The sequence below is a fragment of the Geotrypetes seraphini genome, chromosome 14, assembly GCF_902459505.1.
Source record: "Geotrypetes seraphini chromosome 14, aGeoSer1.1, whole genome shotgun sequence".
In the NCBI taxonomy this organism is placed as follows: domain Eukaryota; kingdom Metazoa; phylum Chordata; class Amphibia; order Gymnophiona; family Dermophiidae; genus Geotrypetes; species Geotrypetes seraphini.
The window spans coordinates 50,361,506-50,387,086 of NC_047097.1; the positions used below are offsets into that span (position 1 = coordinate 50,361,506).

Sequence of the window (25,581 nt, forward strand, 5' to 3'; positions counted from 1 at the left end):
TTTCTGGACACACTGATGACGTGTAACAGTGGAAATGGTAATGCTAGCTCATTCTTACTTTGTACCTGAATGGCAGAGGACTTGGCATCCAATTACCTTTAGAAAGGTTGAGATTTTGGATGATTTGGAGGGTTTCTGATTGTCCTGTAAGCATGATTGGACACTAGGGAGATTTGCTTTAAGTATGCATCGAGGTGGAAGAAGATATCTTCTTTTTCAAGGGTCCCGCGGCAACAAGGGGGCATCCGTGGAAAATCAGGGGCGGGAAACTGCACGGGGACACCAGGAAATTCTTTTTCACTGAAAGGGTGGTTGATCGCTGGAATAGTCTTCCACTTCAGGTGATTGAGGCCAGCAGCGTGCCTGATTTTAAGGCCAAATGGGATAGACACGTGGGATCTATTCACAGAGAAAGGTAGGGGAGGGTCATTGGGGTGGGCAGACTAGATGGGCCGTGGCCCTTATCTGCCGTCTATTTCCATGTTTCTATGTGATCATTTGACGTTAAGTTGCACGCATCTCTCATCGCAATTCATGAGGTAACATTTACCAGGAATATATGGCATTTGTACACAGTGAAAACTCAATGAGTCTGAGATGAAATTCAGCACAAGGCATCACATTTGACTCTCAGCTTTGTGACAAAATTTCACAGAAATCCGAGTATTGCAAGAACGTAACCTTGGAGATTATCCCCTTGAAAGGCCCAGAAATCCAGCAATGAATTGTCATTGCAATGGGTTTCCATTGTCGGTGCGTACCACTGTGAAAAAGCCTGAAAGGTTTGGGTCTAATTCATTAAACATTTTTTTCAAAGAATTGCAACATACTCACTGAAATGTGTCCACCACTATTTCTGCAAACTGGGGAGTGCCACGAAGAATTGTACCCAGCTGAAAAACAGATCTTCAGAAATTAAGCAACAGAGAAACAAGGTTGAAAATCTTTGTATATATCCACGGGGATTGTTGTTAAGGCGTATGCTCCACTTCCTGACTCATTAGTAACATTACCATGGATTCACGGACAGTTTTAATTTGCATGCCAACAAAATATTGACAAGTGGCGATGCAACTTACATGAAGCTCAAGGACATTATTCTGTTACTACAGTACCTATCACATCTGAGGCAAATTCACAGTGACGCTCAAGGACTAATACAGAATGTAATTTATTTTATTTATCACTTTCTAAACCATCTTTAACTGGGTGTTACAGAGCAAGATAGTTTACAATCTAAAAGCAAAGAACCATATGTTGGACAGGACAGAAACAATCATTCTGCAGTCATTATAACTCGGGAGCTGTCAGATGGGAGGGGAAGAGGAAAGATTAGATGGGAGCGGGCGACAAAGCCAAAAACACAAACTGAGGTGCTGTCTCCAGGCGGCTAAGCTGAACCCTTGGCTAGCCCAAATGATGCGCGAGGCCCCGACCTACCTCGACTTCAGAAAACTTCTCAAAACATACCTTTTCCACGAACAGGACCCTTAACCCTTATTCCCCTGCAACAAACCAACTCCCGCCCCACCCCCTCCTTTCTCTCCCCCTCCCCTCCCTTGGTTCCCTTCTCCCTCCCTCGTCTCTTCCAATCCAACTATGATAAACTTCTGCTAAAACCCCAATACTTCCTTCCTCGTTGCTTGTAATTCCTACAAAATGTTGTAAATCCGTGTTCAGACCGGATCCTAATTTAATTGATGTGAACTGCCTGGGTATGGCGGTATATAAGAACTTAATAATAATAATAATAACTCTGGGAAAGCCTAGTTAAATTGCCAGGTTTTAATTGCGAATTTGGGCTTCACTACGAATAGGCACAACAAAGGAGTCGTGAGGATGAGATGTCAATAATTCAGCCATGGGTGTAAAGATATATTGATAGTAGCACTGTGAGGTCTCGAAGACTCAACACTGCCAGTGTTTCGGAATCTATGCCTTTGTCAAGAGTCTCAACGGCTGGTTGTTCTATCACATAAATAGAGCATTCAATCCAGGTCAAATTTAGAAGCTGTTTCACTCGTGACTCTCAGTTTCGCTTTGGACACTAGTTATTTCCCTGCTCACTTCTAAAATTGATCTGTATTGAATGCTCTATTTATGTTTGGGGGAGGATGGGCTGGGGAGGGCTTCAATGGCTGTTAGGGTGTAGATGGGCTGGAATGAGTTTTGACGGAGATTTCGGCAGTTGGAACCCAAGCACAGTACCGGGTAGAGCTTTGGATTCTTGCCCAGAAATAGCTGAGAAAAAAAATTTTAAACATTTAAATTGAATCAGGTTGGGCAGACTGGATGGCCCATTCGGGTCTTTATCTGCCGTCATCTACTATGTTACTAACTCTACAAGGGGTTTCATCCAGAACTTGTTATAGATGTTAATTTAGGCTGATGCTATCTAGTGGCTCCTTGTTATGTCTCACTGTTTTTCACTTGTATGAGGAAAGACTAAAATGGTTAGGGCTCATCGGCCTGGAAAAGAGATGGCTGACGGGAGATATGATTGAAGTCTACAAAATCCTGAGTGGAGTAGAACGGGTAGAAGTGGATCGATTTTTCGCTCCGTCAAAAATTACAAAGACTAGGGGACACTCAATGAAGTTACAGGGAAATACTTTTAAAACCAATAGGAGGAAATTTTTTTTCACGCAGAGAATAGTTAAGCTCTGGAACACGTTGCCAGGGAATGTGGTAAGAGCGGATAGCGTAGCCGGTTTTGAGAAAGGTTTGGACAAGTTCCTGGAGGAAAAGTCCATAGTCTGTTATTGAGAAAGACACGGGGGAAGCCTCTGCTTGCCCTGGATCGATAGCATGGAATGTTGCTACTCCTTGGGTTTTGGCCAGGTACTAGGGACCTGGATTGGTCACCGTGAGAACGGGCTACTGGACTTGATGGACCATTGGTCTGACACAGTAAGGCCCTTCTTATGTTCTTATATCAACTTTTTCACCTGCAAAGTTCCCCTCCAGAATTTCAATAATACTAGGATGCTTGCAAGTAACACAAACACACGCAGGAAAAGTCTTAGAAAATGAGCTCCTTACCCCTTCAGTTAGATTCCCTCTCAGGTACTCCGATTCTTGACTGCTTTTATTTTGTAGAGAATCTGTGAAATCCCTATTTGTAATCCTCATCCTGACATTGAAGAGAACAAGATCTGGTTTTATACCTAGGAAATAAGAGTTAGGTAGTATAATAGATGCTGATCATTTTGGTTTTATGTTCTTTCTCCTCTTTCCCTCACTTCTGTTTTCCCTTCTAATTCAATGTTATAGAACAGCTGCATCTGCATGCCTAAATTGCATCAGCTGGGCTCCCACTTCCAGACCAGTCTTTGGCAGGCATAAATGCTCATGCCCAAAATTAGGTGCGAAATTTGCACTGAGGTAATATTCTAGAAAGGGCATTCCATGAAAAGCGGCCTTTACAGAGCATTTGCTTTAGCGTGGATCATCCTGGTGCTTAATTTTGAGTCCCCCAAAAAACCCAGGAAGCAACAAACTATAAAGATCGCACACTCCCAAAATGTAGCGCATGCAAAAAAGAAAAGATGGAATTGGCTCTAACTATATTGAAAGGTCATTTACACTTGAATATCACATCTTTTTTGTAGTGCTCAGAGATCATTTACATTGTCAGACCTCGGGATGAACCCAAACAGATAAACGTCTGTGTTTCTCACCTCTAATCATCGCACTTCTTTTATTTTTAACGAGAATCCAATAGTGAAACGTACAAAAACTGCAAAGACTTATAAGCCAATAGGAAAAGGAGGCGATAATGGTTACTGCGGATGAGCAGACTGGATGGGCCATTTGGCCTTTATCTGCCATCATGTTTCTGTGTTTCTATGGATTTATATCCCATCCTCCCAGGAGAGCTCAGAATGGGTTACAAGTTTACCTATATAATAAAACATAACAGAGTATATCCATAATACAGTGCTCCCCCGGTCATTTGCGGTCAGCAATTCATGGTGCAGGTCATTTGCGGTATTTTCCGACCATGAATGACCCGGCAGGAGAGAGCAGCGTGTCAAAGCAGTTTTACTCGTGGAGTTTTTCAGACAAAGGATGTGTTCACACCTTCAGATTTTTATCTGAAGATGTTATGTCCGGAGGATTTTTTGAATTGATCCAACGTGACACTGAGGTCTTTTCTCCACTGAGAATTGAGAAGTGCAAGTGTATTCTCTTACGAATAGTGTGTTCCTGAATACAGTGTGGTTAATGTATTTAACCAAAAGGTAACATTTCAAAGTAGGCTTGAAGGGAGAGGAGGAAGCAGAGTGCATATGAGAAGAAGTTCCCAGGACATATTTAATATTAACCAAAAGCTGGCCAAAATCCATGAGTGGTTGAACGTCAATCAGCTATCTCTAAGTATCAATAAAACCACTACTGTGCTTTTCTCATGGAAAGAAGGGGTACGACTCATTAACCCAATCATAATCGACAATAAACCCCTTAATCAAACTACCAATACAAAAATTTTGGGAGACCTAATAGACAATAATCTCACGTTCCGTGCACACATCAGTGCATTGGTAAAAAACTGTTTCTATAGGCTAAGAATGATTCGTTCACTTCTCGATTCGTTTTCTCTTAATACTTTAATTCACTCCCTAGTAATATCAAAATTAGATTATTGTAATTCCTTATTAAAAGGGGCTTATCTAAAGGATATAAGGCGTCTTCAACTCATACAAAACACTGCAATAAAGATAATTTCAGGTTCAAAAAAATTTGACCACGTCACACCTCTACTTCAAAAAGCTCACTGGCTGCCAATATCATACAGGATTACATATAAAATAGCTCTTTTAGTCTTCAAGACAATAAAAACAAATACTCCTGCATTCATAGATAGGCTTCTGATTCCATATAGTTCGTCTAGAGTTCTTAGATCATCCTCTCAGTCTACTCTAAATGTTCCCTCTTTAAAAATTATCGGAACACGCCGTGCTTCTATCTTTTCGGTTACTGCCCCAACGATTTGGAACTCTCTTCCTTTATACTTAAGACTTGAACAGGATTTGCAAAAATGTAAGAAAAGTTTAAAGTGCCTTCTTTCCAAAGAAGCCTTTAACTGAAAGTATACTTTCCCGGTAAAATCTTATTGTTTCCAACCTCCCTTAAATTCAGACTACCAATATCCCTCCCTATTGACCTTTCTTCTGTCCCTAATTCTTTTCCTCACACCCCCCTAATGTACTTCCCTTTTATGTACTTTTTCTTTAAAAATTGTATTTCTTCCCCTCTTTCCTACTGTTTCTAGTGGTTTTTAAAGCTGTTACCCTTGTATGTTTGGTTAATATACTATGTATAAGTGATTTCTCGAAATCCTATTTTATCTTTTGTAAAACGCTTTGTAACTTGGAAAAGCGTTCAATCAAATAATATAAATAAACTTGAATAAACTTGAAGAATGCCATCTTCTTCCCTAAGTCAAAAATATGCAGGGAAAAGGTATCTATATACCACTAGTACAAAAAGAGGGAGTGAAAAGATTTGTGGGAGCATCTTTTTGAATATATGAGCTGCTTTAAAGATTCAAATCACCTACCGCCGCCTAGTAAATTCTGTTTAGTGCGGCTGGACTCTTAGCTGTTTGGTTTCCTGAAGTAGGAGCACGAAACGTGTTCACGTTGAAACCAAGAAAACCAAGCTTTAAGTTAAGAACTTTTGAACTTTTTTTTTTGATTGTTTGCACTAATTTGATATTAATTTGGCACAAATTTGGCACTAATTCATGCTTCAAAGCATGGAAGATCTAGCAGTGATTGGGTGGTGAAGTGGTATGGGGGAGGGGTTTCCTTCCGTAAAACCCCTCCATGTCTCTGAGCTGATCTTTACATATGTATAGCATTATCAAATAATACTTAATGTACCATTTAGTTATCTCCTTCCCTAAAGCAGAAAAATGAAGGCAGCTTTCTGAAGATTAACAGCGACTTTTCTTACCATTTACGGAAATGGTGGATCTCCACACCAAAATGCTAGTAGAGTTCCATCTGGCCAGAGAGTTTGCCACAGATTTGTTCCTTACAGAAGAAGGAGCCTTTAGCTTATAGTTGGCAGAGACTGAAACCCATTGGTCTCCATTACTGCGCATAAAGCAAGACACAGAAACAAAATGAGAACCTTCATATGCTGAACAGAATGCAATTCTAAAGTCTAATCTCTGTTCAGGTGATCTTTTGAGACAACAAAGATGCTAAGGAGTAGACATCATTACACTCACATTGCTATGTTCTTGCTGATAGTAGCTTACACTTACACCCGATGTTAGGGTTGCCAGATTTTCCAACTGGAAAATCCAGACTCCCTAGTCCCGCCCCCAGACCCACCCAATCCCCACCCTGTAATGCCTTAATCCTGCCCACATTCCCGCCCTAGCCCCGCCCCCACACTGCCTGCTCTTGTCGGGCAGGAAGTCCACGCATGCGCAGATTTCCTCCCTGCCCGACATGATTTGAGGAGGCTTTTCAAAACCCAGACCAAGTGCCGGGTTTTGAAAAGCCGTCTGGACCCGCAGACATGTCTTCAAAAGGAGAACATGTCCTGGGAAATCCTGACGTCTGGTAACCCTACCCTGTGCTGTCTATTAAGATGTTTTATTGTATCGACGTTATACGTACTGTTATTTGGATATCTTTACCTGTGATATTGTCTGTTGTCTATGTTTAGGTTGATCTTGTCCACTACCTTGCATAAATGTCTTCAAAAAGGCAGTAAATAAATCTTGATAAAGAATTAAGGGACCCTTTTACTGTGTTAAAAAGTGGCCTGTGCTGTGACTAGCACATGGGTTTCCTGCGTGCTAAGGCCACTTTTAGCACAGCTGTAAAATGGCCCTATTTACCACGGTTGTAATAATGGCCATGCACTAATTTTCCTATTCAACACGTGAGCCCTTAACTACACCTATTGTCTAGGCAGTAAGACCTCCTGCACTAACCAATCAGCACAGCTTGTGCACTAACCGATTAGCATAGCTGAACCCACTCTGTCCCCAATCGCACCCCCAATGCTAGAAAAAATACCGCAGGACTGAGTATGCTATGTGGTAGCGCTCTTATACATGCAGTAAGCATGTGTGAGTGCTTAGCACAGCTTAGTAAAAAGGCCCCTGAATAAATATAATTGAGGCCTACCTGAAGGAGATATCAGGATTCTCCTGTAGGCTTTGCCCATATGATGCAGTCAAAGCAGGGGTCAACTGAAAAGAAATAAATGCTATCAGTATAAAGAACCAAAAATGCAACATCATATCAAAACTACTTAGGGCAGGGGTGTCCAATGTCGGTCCTCGAGGGCCGCAGTCCAGTCGGATTTTCAGGATTTCCCCAATGAATATACATGAGGTCTATTTGCATGCACTGCTTTCATTGTATGCTAATAGATCTCATGCATATTCATTGGGGAAATCCTGAAAACCCGACTGGATTGCGGCCCTCGAGGACCGACATTGGACACCCCTGACTTAGGGGGACCACAGATAGGACCAAGAGCTGAAGACTAACCAGTACGCAACTAAAAGACAGGGGACAGATAGACAGGCTGATTAATGAAATATATGTCACACAGAGAGAGTAATTTTATAAAGATGAATCCATTTGGGGCCTATTTAATAAAGGAAAGTAGACACCAAGTTTCCTTTATCAAACACTAGTGTAACTCAGTAGCATAGTCAGCCAATTTTGGACGGGCTTGAGCCCAAAGCGGGTGGACATCGCTTTCTTTCCCTCCCTTCCCATCCCATGCACCAGACTCTTTCCCTCCCTTCCTACCACCTCCAGCCCATGCAGCAGGCTCTTTGGTCTTTGCAGCCTAAATGCACTACCTTGCATTAAATCATAGCTGCCAAATTCTGGTCCATTCTTCAAGCTTCATTAAGCTCTTCATCATGTTATCCACACTATCAGGGATGCGTACTCTATTGCAGATTTTGGTACGCCTGGGCAATTTTATAAGCACCTACCTGAGCTTGTAAAACTTTGCTCCGCATGCTCAAGATGCCTTAGCAAATTGCTCTCTCTGTGTAAATATCCTGAAAACCCAACTAACTGGTTCTATGTCCAGGACACAGAAAATCACTATCTAGTCTGTAGTTACTCTTAAGTCAAAGTGGATTTTAAGGTTTAAAAAAAAAAAAATGCGGAGGAGGAAGCTGGGGGAGTAGTTTAAGCCTTATGATTATTAGGAATTTCCCCAAAGATGCAGAATTTTAAAATATTGTGCTCAGAATTTCCAACAGTTTTGTGCAGAATTTTTCATTTTGAATCATAGCATTAGTGCTATTGTTGTATGACATGTTTGCTAAATGTTGAGTGGATTTTCTTTAGGTTTTGCATTTCACAATGTGCCTAATAGAAGGAATTATGTTGCTGTTGCTCCGACGACATGAGAATCAGAATAATTGTATTGTGATTTCCATGGAGAAATGTCCTGGTTATGATCTGCACTTATTGGGGGGAAGTTGGACTTTTGTGGATGCAAAGCATATTTACCTTTAACTCATAAGAACTGCTATATTGTGTCAGAACAAAGATCCCTGAGGGTTGTATTTGCCGTGTGTCACATATACGAGACATGAGCATATGCAGGGGAAGGTGCAGATGGAGGAGCATTGAGATGAATTCTGGGGTTAAGGTGGAAGAAAGATAGGGTTGTGGATACTAGGGAAGTAGAGAAGGAACTGTGGGAGAAGAGATTAGGCTTACCAGATTTCCTCTTTAAAAAAAAAAAAAAAAAATCTGTCCCCGCCCAATTTAGCCCTGCCCCATTCCGCTCCCAGCCCGGCCCAGTTCCAACACAGCCCCACCCCACATGAACCTTGTGTCTCCTTCCCCGAGCTTGGGGCCACATCTGGAGGGCCTCTGCGCATGTGCGGACATTGACGCGATCATGTCAGACGGCTTCCTGGACCCCGCACCTAGGAAGTGACGTCAGAGGAAGAGCCAATGCTGGTGCAAAAGCAGCTTGGGGATTGCTGCTCCTGCCAGGAACATTACAGAGGTACAGGGGAAGGGAAGCGGCATGCGTGCGTGGCAGGAGGGGGCGGGGAAGAAGCTTTTAGAGATGGGGACAGAGAAGAGGGCGGGAAGGGGCACCTCTCACCCTTGCCACGCCACTGCCTGGGAGGCAATGAAAAGAAAGGCTGGAAATAGGGGACTAGAAAGTGAATGAAATTCAGGGGATAGAAGGCTGAGAAGGGAGTGAGATAGGAGTGGGGGTGGGAGGAGAAGGAGGAACATGTAGGAAGTAGAAAGCTGTAAGGAGATGAAAGAAGAGACTGAGGATTGTGGGGAGAAGGAGGTATGAAATCTGGTTACAAGTTCATAAAAAGGCAGATAAGAGAAACGGAGACAACAATGAAACAGAAGGTTTCGTGTTAAAGTCAGACATTAGGAAGAAGACAGAAAATGGAAATGAGATCCTAGAAAAAATTTAGAAGGAAGTAGTTAAGAGACTAGAACCAACCCATCTGGAAAAATAAAAAGGTCAGAAAACAAAGATATTTAGAGCAAGAAAAGGATCGCTTTGAAAATGTGAAACACTCAAAAGTACTAGTGGGCTGCTGTGATTAGCAAAATTGTTCCAATATCACTGTGTTGCTAATCCAATTCAATTCTTATCACATAAGAGTGGATTTCAAGTAATAAGCAGGTATCAATTTTAGGTGGATCTTCAGTGAGCTGTCGGGGTCAATAGCTCCAAACAGCACTAGTCCTCATCGATCTGATGTTCAAACATATAATAATATTTGATGTAATTTTTTATATATTTATTTCATCAAAAGTAATCAAAAAAACTTATCTGAATTCAGAGAAGAGAAGGGAATAGACTTAGCAGATAAAGACAGATTGTTCACCCTCTCCAAGGTAGGGAAAACGAGAGGGCACTCTCTAAAGTTAAAAGGGGATAGATTCTTTACAAATGTAAGGAAGTTCTTCTTCACCCAGAGGGTGGTAGAAATCTGGAACGCTCTTCCTGAGTCTGTCATAGGGGAAAACACCCTCCAGGGATTCAAGACAAAGTTGAACAAGTTCCTGTAAACTGGAACGTACACAGGTGAGGTTGGACTCATTTAGAGCACTGGTCTTTGACCTGGGGGCCGCCATGTGAGCGGACTGCTGGGCACGATGGACCACCGGTCTGACCCAGCATCGGCAATTCTTATGTTCCCTCTTCCGACAAACATATTTCAATTTCTTCTTCAGGGTCGAGGTGTCATCGCTCAATGTTCATATGCTAATTGCTCTAATACTCAAAAATGTGCGTGTTTTAGATTTTGTTCTGTATTGACGGAAATGCATCTCTGTTTCTCTGGGAATTCACATCTCACAGTATGATTTCTTTTTGTTTTCCTTTTCATTTTTAAAATCTACATTATCCCTCTCTTTTACAAAGGTGCGCTATGCTTTTTAGTACACGATAAATATTATCACGTGCTAAACACTAACGCGTCCATGTTATCCTATTGACGTGTTAGCGGTTAGCGCACGTGTTGATTTAGCGGGCGCTAAAACACTTAGAACACCTTTGCAAAAGGAGCCCTATGTTTCTAATTTGTAATCTCTTTTTTTTGTGTGGGGTACGTAATGGCCTGTCTTTTCCTTGTGTAACAGGGATGAGGAATTCTATTGATATGTAGGTTCTGTATAGGAATCTGTAGTTGCCCGTCTTCGTCCCTTATGCTTAATTTAAAAAAAATAAAAATAAAAACCCACACCTTTGATGCTTGGAGATCAGCTGGTGTTCTAAAACATTTGCAATGCTAACTTTTCATAGGTAGGGTTGGTGCTCTTTGAGTTCTTAACTTGGTGCTGATATGGTATGGTTTGCGTCTGATGGTCTATTTGCAAGGTTTTGTCTTACATCACACAGTGTTTGGCAGTAGAGGGGAGCTTGTGTTGCTATCACTGATTTGACCCCAAAGTTTGTTTATTGAATTCTAAAGTGAAGCATTCTACTCGGGGGCAGTCCTATAATTAGGCCAACCAGTGGTGTAGCATAGGTGAGAGGCACCTGGGGCCTCTCCCCCACCCTCTTCTCTAACCCTGCCCCCATTCTTTCCTTCCCCACCCCCTCCAGCCGCACGCACCCTCTCCCTTTCCCCGTACCTCTTTAACATTCCCAGCGTGAGCATCAACCGCAACCTGCTGCTCGCACCAGCGGCGGCTCTTCCTCCGACGTCACTTCCTAGGTGCGGGTCCAGGACGTGGCATCAGAGGAAGAGCCAATGACGCTGGCGTGAGCAGCAGATGGAGGGGGTAGCTGCTTGCACTGAGAATGTTACAGAGGTATGGGCAAGGGAAGCACGAGTGCGGAGAGAAGGATGAGTGTCAGCGCCCCCACCAAGACAGCGCCCGGGGCGGACCGCCCCCACTGCCTCCCCCACTTACTAGGCCACTGAAGTCAACAGAGGTGGAGACCTAAGGCAGTATTCTCCGGGGAGCAGCACTGAGATAAAAGAACAGCCCTAAATGAGTGGTTAGCCGAGAGAAGAAGCTAGAGGCAGCATGTGCTGGACTATATATGCAGCACTTAGTTGCTCTCTGATCGCTCCTTACCACTGGCTAGCCTGCTATCCTCTCAGTGCTCATTTTGACTGCATCAGAACATACCCTGCTCCCTCACCACCCACCCCCGGTTGCTACTTCTCTTTCCATCTCCCTGCCCACCTCTGGTATGGCATCTCACCTTCCATCCTCCTCTCCTTCTCATCCCAGAACACTTCAATTTAATTTAATTTTATTTCTTATATACCGCTATACCTTTTAAAAGCCACCCAGTGGCAGCCACAATTCACATAGGCCACCCTGCCTCCGGTCTCAGAGTCTTCTCTGTACTGTGATCTGCCCCTGAGAAAACAGGAAGTTACATCAGAGTGGGTGGATCACAGTACAGAGAAGACGCCGAGAGCCGCTTAGGTGAACTGCTGCCACTGCCAGTGTCCTTTATAAAAGGTAAATAAAGGTTCCAGGCCCTGGCAGGAAAGAGGAGAGCATAATGGAGTGAGGGCTTGTGCTAGCCCAAGGAGATTTAAGGTAGCAGTAAGAAGATCCAGAGAATCTGTTTTTTTACCTTCTTCAGCAAATAAGCATATATTGGGGGAGGAGGTGCCCTCTCATCATAAGATTGCCTTAAGCCACCCTTGCCACCCACACATACTACTTATTGTTCAACAAGCACCTTCTCCATTAAACAACAAGTTGAAGGTTCAGAAAATGATTAAAAGCTTTTGAAATGGTGATTGAGAATATTTTTCTGTCCTCTCTTCACCAATACCCCTCCCTCTCTGCCTATGCAATACGCTGTTGCCACTTAAGACTATCAGTTAACTATTGTCATGGAATGTGGCCCCCTTGAATTTGAAAAAGCAAAGTGAGAGGCAGGACTGATCTGTAATTACTATGAACATTAAATTAGTAGAGGTGACAGGAGACGAGACAAAGAGAAGTCCAACAATTCTGCAGTGGAGAGCAAGCAGCCATACCAAAAAGAAAAACTGCTGAGATGATGGACAGGATTCAGGAACTTTATTGAAGACAAAAAAAACTATTGTTTTCCACAATGTGGTTCTCAATGTTAAAAAACGGTTCCTGTTTCGATGAAACTTCTTCCTCAGGGGTCCTATTGCAAAATATAATACAATTCAACTAACTCATGTGTATGTGTGTTGTACATTAAACTAAACTAAACTAAACTAAGCCTTAAGTTTATATACCGCATCATCTCCACGGAAGTGGAGCTCGACACGGTTTACAAAGCTTAAAAATAAAAAAAGAGAGAGGAGAAAGATTTACAAGAGCATATGAATAGAGGGGATGTAAACAGGAGAAGAAATGTTATATGTTAGAAAAAAGCCAGGCTTTCAGTTGTTTTCAGAATAGTTGGAGGGAACCCAGGTTCCAAAGGCCCGTGACTTTGGAGAGGAGGGATTTTCCCAGTTTGCCTGGGTGGAGGATGCCGTGTAGAGAGGGGAAGGATAGTTTATGTCTGTGGGCGGATCTGGTGGTAGCAGGCGTTGAGGCGATGAAGGATAGAGGGATTAGGATGCCGTGAATGATCTTGAAAGCCAGGCAGGAGCACTTGAAATGAATTCTGGAAAGTACTGGGAGCCAGTGAAGATTGGTAAGCAGTGGGGAGACGTGATCAAATTTGCGTTTTGCAAAAATCAGCTTGGCAGCAGTATTTTGGATAAGCTGGAGTCTGCGAAGACTTTTTTTTTTGTCACAAATGTGTAATAATATGTGTGAATGTGTGTACCAGTGGTGTATGGTGATCAAATAAAACTGTGGAGATAATGTGTCAATCATGAACGTGTTTTGTGATATTAAAAGTACATTATGGTATGGTGTGAATTGCCATGACGATGTGCTGCTTGCGAGTCAAAAAAGTTCCTGAATCCTGTCCATCATCTCTGCAGTTTTTCTTTTTGGTTTAGAGGTGACAGGAAACATCTTGGCTGTTAAGACTGAAGTCTAAGCTTATTTCGATCAGAACCTGCACAAGACCCTTCACCATGCCCAGCCTTGGAACTTAAGGTTACTTTAGTTAGGCAAAAGAGCTCACCCAGATGACAGTTTGATTCTGCAGGGTAGAATATTCATTTGAGCTGGAGTTCTGGAGGGATGAGATGAAGATTTTCTGAATAATGAAACTGATCTTCACTGCGACAGGTTTCAGCAGGTCAGTAGTTGAAGCTGAAAAAAAGATGGAACTCCGTGGTGGGCCAGATACGAAATTGCAGTGAAAAAGGCAGGTTTAGAAAACGTCTTAAGATGCAGCTATTCATAGAAGCCTTTTTTAAGTTATTTCTGGTAAAGTCAATGAATTATCCATACCTTGGTACTTTTCTGAGGATTGTATGTCCATTTTATTATATATTTGTTTATTAAGTGCTTTTTTTTTATTTGAATTTAATACATTTACAATATCATAAAGATATCAAGGAAAAAAAGGTTTCCATACAAGTTTTCAATACAAAAAATAATACAAAAAACAATCCTTTACAAGCCCACTAAAAGGGGAAACATATTGCTTATATCATCTAAGTTTTAAGGGAAAACAAGGAGATGGGTTGAGTTCCAATGAACCCAAATCATTCCCAACTAAAATTAGGACATTGGACATTCCTACCCAAATTTCTCATCAATAAATGAAAAAGAAAAGAAAAGAAAACTCACTTCTGTTCACGAGCTGCCAGGAATTGTTGCAATTGAATGGGATCCCAAAAGACAAATTCAGTATCTTGTAACTTAACCAAACATTTACAAGGAAACTTCAAATAATTAAGTGCTTATTTTAAAACCGTTTAGTGTTACATGGTATATAAATTTTTAATAAAAATAAACAAAATAAAGGGATAAAAGATGATGATTTATCACCCTCCTTTGCTAACGCGAATTCGATGAGCGTCAGGGCAGTTACTGCCGCTGCCGGCACTAAAACCCACGCTATGCGTTAGTAACAGAGGGAGTTAGCTTAATACTTCTACTAACTTGAATGCCTGTCCTTTCCCAATGGCGGCTGTTAGCCACCACCATCATTCTCTACTGACCCCAGCAGAGAATCATGTTCTTGAATGCTCCTAAACTGACATTGCTGCTTTTGTCCAATTGAAAGAGACAAATCAATAAGCATCTCATTACTTACTGTTGGACTGAATGCTCTCAACGTCAAGTGAAAAATTTCCCAAGTGCATGTTAGTAGTATATATGTTATTGTACAGAGCTCGGACAATGGCATCAGTGGAAGGGGCTTCGGTGTTGTTTTGAAACACAATGTTAGAATCCACTATTACAGAGCCAGGCCTGGAAACAGATCAGCAGAAACCGAAAGCTAAGTTATTAAAGATATCTGTCGTTTACTATGTTACTATATAAGTTTCCTATTAATGACACAGACAGTATGCAATTGAGAAAGAAGTATGATGATCCTTTAGAATCGGGTTGGCATTATTCGCAAAAGTTTGGAATGCCCTTCCTTCTATAATTAGAGTTCTCTCTCATCTACCCACTTTTCGTAAAGTACTGAAGACATATTTATTTCAGAACTTTACTAATGATCTTTCTTTTTCAAATAATCAATCATAACTAACTACAATCACAGACTACAAAACCTCCAAGAAAGATATTAAAACCATACTCTTCAAAAAACACATAAAACCTTAGTACTCTCTAATATTCTATTTACCAAATATTATCTAAAACCCCATAATTCACCCTATTCTTATCTCCTAAAGATTTCTACTTCCCGCTGGTAATCTCATCGCTTATTCTATTACTTCAAATTTGGAATGAAATTCTTGTTTTTAGTTTGGATGTAATCCGCCTTGAACCGCAAGGTAATGGCGGAATAGAAATCACTAATGTAATGTAATGTAATAGATAAAATTCTGGCCTAAAAGATATAGGCCTCCTTTTACTAAGGTGCGCTATAGATTTTAGCGCACGCAGGATATTACTGCGTGCTACGCGGCTAGAACTAATGCCAGCTCAATGCTGGCATTAAGGTCTAGCGCGTGTGGCAATTCAGCGCGCGCTATTCCGCGTGTTAATGCCCTAACGCACCTTAGTAAAAGGAACCCATAGTTTCTGTTCTAATCTCCTGTATAATTTTATTAATATTTTGTTAACCGAGTTGAGCCCTCCTGTTGGGATGAATCAGTATTAAAAAAAAAATCAAAGATTAGATTAGAACATTTCATTAGAGGATTCAACTCAGTCCGTGTTTTGGCAGAACACCTGCATCAGGCATCTTATTAATTGAGATTATTTCCTGATCTTAGAATATACTGTATTTTTCGCTCCATAAGACGCACCCTAGATTTAGAGGAGGAAACAAGAAAAAACCCATTCTGAACCAAATTCTCCCTGCCAGGCTCTGCACCCTGCTGTCCCCCCCCCCCCCCTCTGGTGGTCTAGTGGTAGGCTGGGGCAAGGCACAGAGCAGGCAGGTCTAGTGACCTAGTGATAGGCAGGCAGGAGGCCCCACCCCCCCCCCCCCCCCAGTACCTTAAATCATCCTCCCATGTACCTTAAATCATCCCCATACCCCCACTTGCCTCCCCAGTACCTTAAATCATCCCCCCACATACTCCCCCAAAAGCTTTTTTAATCATCCCCCCGTACCTTTTATCATACCCTCTCGGTACCTTTTTTAATTCCTTAGACGGCTCTCATCTTTCAAAACCAGCGGCGCCCAGGCCAGAAGCGCAGAGATCAGGAGCAAATCCTCCGCACTCCCGCCTGGGCCCGCGCCGATCTCCAAATAGAAACATATAGAAACATAGAAATAGACGGCAGATAAGGGCCCACGGCCCATCCAGTCTGCCCACCTTAATGTCCCTCCCCTACCTTTGCCCTGTGAATAGATCCCATGTGCCGATCCCATTTGGCCTTAAAATCAGGCACGCTGCTGGCCTCAATCACCTGTAGTGGAAGACTATTCCAGTGATCAACCACTCTTTCAGTGAAAAAGAATTTCCTGGTGTCACCTCGTAGTTTCCCGCCCCTGATTTTCAACGGATGCCCTCTTGTTGTCGTGGGACCCTTGAAAAAGAAGATATCTTCCTCCGCCTCGATGCGGCCCGTAAGATACTTGAACGTCTCGATCATGTCCCCCCTCTCTCTGCGCTCCTCGAGCGAGTATAGCTGTAATTTGTCAAGCCGTTTTTCGTATGGTAGATCCTTGAGTCCCGAGACCATCCGGGTGGCCATTCTTTGCACCGACTCCAGTCTCAGCACATCCTTGCGATAATGCGGCCTCCAGAATTGCACACAGTATTCCAGGTGGGGCCTCACCATGGATCTATACAATGGCATAATGACTTCCCACGAGAGCTGACTGCAGCCATTCGGAGATCGGCGCAGGCCCAAGCGGGAGCGCAGAGGGCTTGATCCTGATCTCTGCGCTTCTGGCCAGGAAATTGGCTGGACCACCAGATACGACGGCAGGGAGTGAGCGAGCGTGCGGGTAGGTGGGATTAAAGATGCAGCGGTGGTGGGTTGGGTTTATTTAAAAAAAATATGCGGTGGCGGCGGGTGGAGGGGGGGTTTAAAAATATGCAGCGGCAGTGGGTGGGGGTTAAAAATATGCGGCAAATTTGTATCTTTAACCCTCACTTTAACCTGAGCTACACTAATAAGAGTTCTCGAATAATATATTTGTTTGCGTATCCCTCAGTAAAATTTTGCCAGTTTAAAAGGTTCTGTGAAAGAACTTTTTCCTTTCAGGTGGCTAAATTAAATGCCAAGTTTGTTAGAAGCCTCTTCTTATGTTGATTTTAGAAAACAGATAAAAACCTCAATTCTTCAATAGGCTAGGGTCTTAAATACATTTTTACAATTTTATCTTTTATTCTTTGTAAAATTCTCCGCACTCTTTTACATCGTATGTATTTTACATTGTATGTATTTCTTTCCATTGTATTCCATTCCATTCTTTGAATTTTTTTTTCTAAATAACTTGCACTATTTGTATCATGTTCAATTTATTGTGAACCGCCTAGAACTTTCGGGTATGGCGGTATACAAAAATAAATTTATTATTATAAGACGCACTTACATTTCCACCCCCTTTTTGGGGGGGTGTGGAAAAAGTACGTCTTATGGTGTGAAAAATACGGTTTTCAATCAGAATTAGTCTGTCAGGGACAACAGTCAGCCCTTGATTTGGAAAATAATCTCAATTAGAAGACCCCTGATGCAAGCATTCCACCAAAACACCGACCATGCTGGGTCTTCTAATAAAGTTTTCTACTGATGCCAACCCAATACTGATGGCTCACCGTACTTCTTTCTCAATTTTTGGCATTTTGTACTTTGGGCTCCCTCTCTTTTTTGTTCACAGACAATATACAAGCATCTAAGAATATACATGTATACCTACCAAAAACCTAAAGTGGCCAGAAATAGAAAAAGAGGTTTTAATGAATTCTGAAAGAGCATATAATTTGTAATACAACAGTCAAAATCCCATCCTTTTATGTGAAAAAAAATTAAAAAGTTACAGAAGTTCAAGCATGTACTTTTGAAGACTGCGTTTGGACCCCTAACATGAAAAAATCAACCATTCTCAACTATTTGGAGCCGCTACTTTAGGGCCTTTTTACAAAGCCGTGGAAGTGATGCACCAAAGCCCATTCAATTCCTATTATATAGAAATGGTCATATTTAACAGCACTATACAACAATTATATAGCAAAAATATAATCTATGTCAGTGTCAATGCGGCAGCCTAGGCGGTCGCCTAGTTATGCCCCCACAGCATCCTCCTGGGGTAGAGCTGCCTTTCAGATCTCTCCATCTCTCAAGTCACACAGGACAGTCTTTCAGCCAGCTGTTCTCAAACCAACACTCCTTTATTTAATCCAGGGTGACAGAATGCAACATGGGATCCTTATCTCCTCACAAGAGTGCTTGTGGACAAACCAAAAACAGAAAATCTTTTTTCTCCAATTCTGCTTCTCTGAGCCACAATGCAATTAGAGTCTAGAAGCTCTTAGGTTCAGCCATATTTGAGTGAACTTCCTTCTGTCAGTTCAACAAATATAACAAAAAAAGCCAAACAGGTTTTTTTCTTCTTCTTTTAGAACACAAGCTCCAAACAGGTCTTTATATTTTTTTTCTCTTATAGGCTAAAGCACTGCTGTTTGCTTCAGTTCCTTAAAGCACTGCAGTTTATTTTTTCTCCACCCTCGGGATAGTTCAATAAAGTTCAGTTTCAAAAAAACCCAAAACCAAATGTCTCAGCTACCTCCCCACTTCCAGCAAGGTATAACCTGAAAAAAATGGGGGAAAGGAAAGGGAGAACTCCATCCAATTCCTGCATTAATCAGGCCCTCCCCTTGTTCTGCCTGATAGCTGATTCTGTAGGGTATTTTATAGTCTTAAATTTAGAGATTTAGCCACCAGAATGATTACTATTTGAGCAATCCGTCCTGATAAAACCACATATACAAGCTGCTTTCTCTTCCAGCACAGTTCAAACTGAAATTACCAAGCAGCTGGCTGTGCAGCACTGCTCAGAAACTACAAACCAGTTACTTATCTGACTTGTGTCCCATTTGTTACTCAAAATCCTTAGCAACCCTCAGCATTGCTCTGCCAAATTTCTGTTTCTCTCCCCGATGTTTGGGTCTCCATGGACTCTGACAGATCTAAAGAATCCCGCTGCCTTGCCCATTTCTCTCCCATCTCTTGCTGCCTTTCCTTTTCATCCAATTCCCCTCCAACTTCCAGGGTCTCCTCACTCTCTATTGGTGGGTTTTGATGTGCTTTATTGTGTTCCCAAAGGGAGATTGGCTCTGAGGGGAATGATCTGGATTCCGTGGCAAGGAATTTCTCTCATCTCTTGTACTATGGGACCTAAGTTTGCCCTGTTCTTGGTTCCTCCAGGGTCCTAGAGTCTCCTTGGTTAAAACTGTCCTATCTTTATTTATTTATATCACGTCCTCCCAGAAGAGCTCAGAATGGGTTACAAGTTTACATAAAATCCAAAATAGGGAATGGAGGCAGGGCTGTGTAGTCGGTAGATAAATGTTCCGACTCCGACTCCTCAGTTTTTTGTACTTCTGACTCCGACTCCGACTCCCCGACTCCGGTAAACAAACGACCCCTCGCATGAAACAAGATCTTCATCCGCGTAAAAAGATGTTGTGCGTATGGTGGGAGAGCTTGGTTGGATGAATTTTTCAAGTCTACACCAGGTGATTTCTACCAACGAGGTATTGAAAACCTTGTTGAACGTTGGAAATAAGTTGTAAACAACAAGGGAGAATACATTTATAAGTATTGGTGCTCCGAACTGTGCGTTGCGTGCCATATAGTGAAGCACGTGTTTGTTTTGCGGTTACGTGAGGCACTGCATGCATTGGTCTTTATTCTTACAGTAGAGAAGTCATTAATTATAACTTTTTGTGAATTGGGACATTTAAACTTGCTTTTTTTTAATTCCAATCTAAATTTAGTCGGAGTCGGTGCATTGTTTGGCAACTCCGACTCCGACTCCAGGTACCCGAAATTTCCTCCGACTCCGACTCCTCGACTCTGATTCCGACTCCACAGCACTGAATGGAGGGATAAATAATCAAAAACAAAAAACTTCACTCCATTAATAATGCTACAACCGACTCAGTTGTGCAACAAATGAATTTCACAAACGAAAAAAAAAGCCTCAAATAACGGGAGAGGTGAACCCACACTCTACCACCCAAACATCACAGGCAGAAAAAACTTTCGTTAACGTGAAAACCAACAAGGTGAAAAAAACAAGTGATAGTCCCAAAGATAAAGTCCGACAATCGTTTCATGGTACTACACCACTGCTTCAGGGCCTCAGTATAAAAAATACTCCATATAATGGACCAAATATCTGTTCAGCGTGTTTCCTCCTCTGTTAATGAACACAGCGGAGGAAACAGAGGAGGAAACAGGATGAACAGATATTTGGTCCATTATATGGACTATTTTTTATACTGAGGCCCTGAAGCAGTGGCGTAGTACTACGAAACGATCATCAGATGGTGGACTTTATCTTTGGGACTATCACTTGTTTTTTTTCACCGTGTTGGTTTTCACATTAACGAAAATTTTTTCTGCCTGTGATGTTTGGGTGGTAGAGTGGGGTTCACCTCTCCCGTTATTTGAGGCTTTTTTTTTCGTTTGTGAAATTCATTTGTTGCACAACTGAGTCGGTTGTAGCATTACTAATGGAGTGAAGTTTTTTGTTTTTGATTATTTATCCCTCCATTCAGTGCTGTGGAGTTGGAATCAGAGTCGAGGAGTCGGAGTCGGAGGAAATTTCGGGTACCTGGAGTCGGAGTCGGAGTTGCCAAACAATGCACCGACTCCGACTAAATTTAGATTGGAATTTAAAAAAAGCAAGTTTAAATGTCCCAATTCACAAAAAGTTATAATTAATGACTTCTCTACTGAGGCTTTTTCTTTCGTTTGTGAAATTCATTTGGTGCACAGCTGTGTTGGTTGCAGCATGACTAAAGGAATGAAGTTTTTTGGTTTTGATTACAAGTTTACATATGCACTTTCCTGGCTTTGGGCAGCAATCCCAGCTGATATCCTTCTTTCATTTTGTTTTCTGGACGGGGGGGGGGGGAGGGGAGGAGGGGGAGATAATTCCATACTCCCTCCCCTCTCTCCGGGCTAGAGAATACTTTCTCAGCCTTTTCCTTTCAGGGAGACGAGGTTACCAATTCCCACAGTACAATACAAATGAAACAACCAAAAGGCATGCATTAGAACATTCAAATAACAAAGATATGATACCAACGTTGTAATAAAACATCATAATAGGACATTGCAATACAGAAAGGGAACTATAATAATTTTATAAAAATCTAGGGGCCATTGGAACGATATTGTAAGGAGTAAACATCATTTTCCTTGGATGAATATATGTACACATTGGGGGGTGGGAGGGAGTTTTTCTGGAAATTTCAATATATTATGTGATTATATTATATTTATGATATAATTGATTATAATATTTGAAAGAAGGTGGTTGGGACGGGATATAATTTTTATGTTTGTAGAATTATATGAGAATTACAAGTGTTATTGTTGTTACTAGTGATATATTCCTGTACGCTTGCTGTAAGTTTTCAAAATGAATAAAGAATATTAAAAAAAACAACAACAAAAAACATCATAATAGGTTGCTGAGGAGACAAATGCAATTGAGATACATACAGAAGAGGAATAAACAGATGGTGTCAAAATAGAAGGCAGCCTATATGTACAGGTGAATAGGATATGAAGAGACGGTCTGTTACAAGATGTGCAGCAGTCTAGTCCAACGTGCGAGTCAAGGTGGTTTACAAAGATGAAATTAAATATTTGTAAAGAACACCAGAGAAATTGATAGGAGAGAAAAAATCATACACTCAGACAAAGGGAACAGGCCTCAAGGTTCAGACTTTGGTCACCGATAACACTGCTATACTACCAAAGGTCATGCTAAAAAAAAAAAAAAAAGAGGGCTTTAAGTTTTGGAAATGATTGGAATGTAGGGGGAACATCTGGGGGGAAGGGGATCCACTAGCCCAGGGGTGGACAACTCTGGTCCTCGAGGGCCGGCATCTAGTCGGGTTTTCAGGATTTCCCCAATGAATATGCATGAGATCTATTTGCATGCACTGCTTTCAATGCATATTCATCGGGGAAATCCTGAAAACCCGACTGGATTCCGGCCCTCAAGGACCGGAGTTGCCCACCCCTGCACTAGCCTAACAAATCTTGAATTGCCTTCTTCTTTTACTTCTTTCTTTCCTATCGTTAATGCAATGGTGTTCTTTTCACCCATTTTATTTTATTGTACATCATATTGTTATCAAATTGAGAAAAGGTGATTCATTAAATTACAGTAAAAGCATAAACCATACGTATTGATTTTTCTCCAGTACTGCTGAATGTTTGGGCAAGTACAAGAGGCCTAAAGTAAGGTGTCTAATTTCTCTCCACACCTCAAACACTGCCTTGAAGTGGTCTTAATGCCCTTTGCTATCATATATACCAGGGGTGTCAAAGTCCCTCCTCGAGGGCCGCAATCCAGTCGGGTTTTCAGGATTTCCCCAATGAATATGCATGAGATCTATTAGCATACAATGAAAGCAGTGCATGCAAACACATCTCATGCATATTCATTGGGGAAATCCTGAAAACCCGACTGGATTGCGGCCCTCGAGAAGGGACTTTGACACCCCTGCTGTATGCCTTCCTCACACAAACTTGTGCTCCCTGATAATAATTTAATATTGGTGAAACTTCTGAGTGAGGTGTAGGCCCCAACTCCTCCCACCATGTATTCACCAGATCTACTCATTGATTCTTCCTGAATAAATTTTGAGAAATTAGTTTGAACCGATTTTCATTTTGCAAAAACTCTGGTGGGCCAATGCTCAAAACCTAATGCCCATGCTAAAGGCGATTAGGACCCACATTGGGGTACTGCCCAATGCTTTAATGGTTTCAACATGGGTGCTGACCATATTTTAAATATGGTCATTTAGTACCCTGCAATAGTACTTTAAAAAAATGTTGGGTGCATTTAGTGCCGATAAAAAAAAAAATGCCAGGTCTGGGGCAGCATTAGAAGGACTGACTGAGAGAAGGGGTATATAATGACACCCTTTCTCTCCCACCAACCTGTCCACCCTGACCTGAATGGACTTCCCATGCCACCTCCCCTCAAACCTTAAAATAAAGTCCCTAGTGATCCGCTGGACCCCTCCCAGCCCTCTCACAAATGGACCTGGTGGTTCAGTGGATCTCAATGCCACCCCAAAACATAGACAAAGCCATGGTGGTCCATGGGAGGCCAGACCCCTTGAAGTCCATTCTGATGACTTAGCAGTGGCGCTGGCCCACCCTCTGACCCCGACATACCTTCTAGGAAGTGAGGGATGAGACAAGGATGCCTATTTCCTCCTCTTCCTCCTCCTGTGTGGCATTATCAAAATGATGGTGCCCTTATTTGGTAGTTAGGCCCTGCCCAGTGCATCCCAAGATGCACCAAGCAAGGCAGGGTACTACCATTTTGATGATGCTGCCCATAGGAAAGAGGGAGTAGGCATTCTTCTCTTTTTCTTCACTTCTTATAAGGTATGTCGGGATCAGGAGTGGTGAGATACAACAATAAGTTAAGCTATCTTGCATTATGATCAGGCAGTGTATGTAGTAGACTATGATGACCCTATATAATAACATATTGCTGTTCATGGCTCTTAAAAACATTTTACACTGTTGGGAAGATTTATCTAAAGTGAATTACGTCACCTGGTGGAATATGCTTTGCCTTACAGTAAAATAAGAAAGCGTCATTGCCGAAAGCATAAATCTATAAGCTCCTACCTCAAAATATGGAGTCAACTCATTGTAATATGGACTGATGTCATTCAGTTACTATGCTAGTCTATAGTTACCAATATTAGAACGTATATCATATTATGGCTCATCTTTCACATTTATATGGGGTATGGCTCCGGTGTCTCTTGGTGCTTTGAATACTGTGCAAATTGTTGGCTGCAGATTGTGCTGACACTCTCCTGTTAAATAGGCGTGGTTCAATCTGCTATATCGTATTCGTCAACATTTTGAGATTCCTTATTTTGTGCAGCTTATTTGTAGCTTGCCTTGTTAATATTTCCTGTTCTTGCTGTATATAAAAATCAATAAAATCTTTGAACTGAAAAAAAAAGGAGTGGTGAGGTAGGGGTGGGCCAGGGCCACTGCTAAGAAATCAGGGTGGACTTTGGCAGGGTCTAGCCAGACCAGGCCGGGATTCCCACTGAACCACCAGGACTTTATGGGGTGAGGAATTCAGGTTCTATTGGACCACCAAGGCCTTTTATGAGGGGTCAGGGAAGGGTTTACTGGACCATCAAGGATATTTTTTTAAGGCAGAGAAGTCACCCGATGTACCAGGGTGGACTTGGGTGAGGGTGGGGTCTAGCCAGACCAGGCCCAGGTTTCCACTAAACCATCAGGATTTTATTGGGGGGGGAGGGATGGGGGGCAGTGTCCACTGGACCACTGGGACCTTTTGTGAGGGGGCAGGGAAGGGTTTACTGGACCATCAGGGATTTTATTTTTTAAGGCAGGGAAGTCACCTGATGTTCGAGTGGGATATCCAGGGGGTGCGCAATTGGACCAGGGAAAGCTTTTATTTTTTTTAATTAATAGGGAAGGAGGTTAAGGTAAGGGTCACCCTGGCATGATTTTTTTTTTTTTTTTTGTTAAACATCAACTTTCTTGACAATGCCCAAGCCAGTCAGTGCTCAGGCACTGACAGAAAAAAAATAGTGAACAGCTAATTAATACTGTGATTTTTAACATGACCTTAATTTGCATGCTCTTGCTGAGCATGCCATGGTAATTTTGTTGTGTTAAGTGAGTAGTAGAATTTGATTGCAAATCTCTGAGCACTGGCCTGTAGGAATTTATGAGTGAAAATCAATTTAAACTGAAAATGAAGGTCTTAAACACGAAGTCTCCTTTTCACCCAACTAATTGTTCAGTCTGCTCTTTATTTTGTTCGAAACACCACTAGTAAATTTAGCACGGATTTTCATAACAGTCTCAATACATCTCTGAATCTGTGGAAATGTAGATACAGGTATGTAAAAATTAGCTAAAATAATCTATGTACAGTAAGCACAGTAATAAATCTGTTAAAAATACGTATTGTGAAATTCAGTTATAGACAGGGATTCATCCAGACCATATGTACAAAGATATAGCTGACATACTCGAAACCAAAAAGGTGAAAAGGAGAAAAATAAACCTCAATTGAGGGAAGTTGGGACTACACAAGTGCCCAACCCTCCACTCATCATCACGGGTTTATAAAAAACTCCAAAACATATATAAATAATTATCACTTCTCACGTTTTTCATTCATACAAAATCTTCTTTTTGTTGATTTCTCAAAGTCTATTTTATAAATTCAATATATATGTGTCAAGCAATAAAAGGCCCGAATCCCAAACTTAACCATATTAGTTGGCGAGGACTGCAGCTGAATGCAATAAGTAAGCAGTTGGTAGAGATATGA

The 25,581-nt window shown here is 41.8% G+C and overlaps 1 protein-coding gene across 2 annotated transcripts in view; it reads right to left on the bottom strand.

The window, feature by feature from the left end:
- LOC117348498 (taste receptor cell protein 1) overlaps window positions 1-25,581 on the bottom strand; it is a 47,059-nt gene that overhangs the window by 19,344 nt on the left and 2,134 nt on the right. The window contains exons 1-7 of one of the 2 annotated variants that reach the window (XM_033920715.1): window positions 17,902-19,224; window positions 14,665-14,822; window positions 13,582-13,712; window positions 7,155-7,219; window positions 5,962-6,104; window positions 3,043-3,167; window positions 835-893 (exon numbers count right to left, since the gene is read on the bottom strand). In XM_033920715.1, the coding sequence (XP_033776606.1) occupies window positions 835-893; window positions 3,043-3,167; window positions 5,962-6,104; window positions 7,155-7,219; window positions 13,582-13,712; window positions 14,665-14,822; window positions 17,902-17,960 (740 nt within the window). In that variant the 5' untranslated portion in view covers window positions 17,961-19,224. Of the gene's footprint in view, window positions 1-834; window positions 894-3,042; window positions 3,168-5,961; window positions 6,105-7,154; window positions 7,220-13,581; window positions 13,713-14,664; window positions 14,823-17,901; window positions 19,225-25,581 lie in introns of those variants that run through there. The other variant, XM_033920714.1, reaches the window with a different exon arrangement.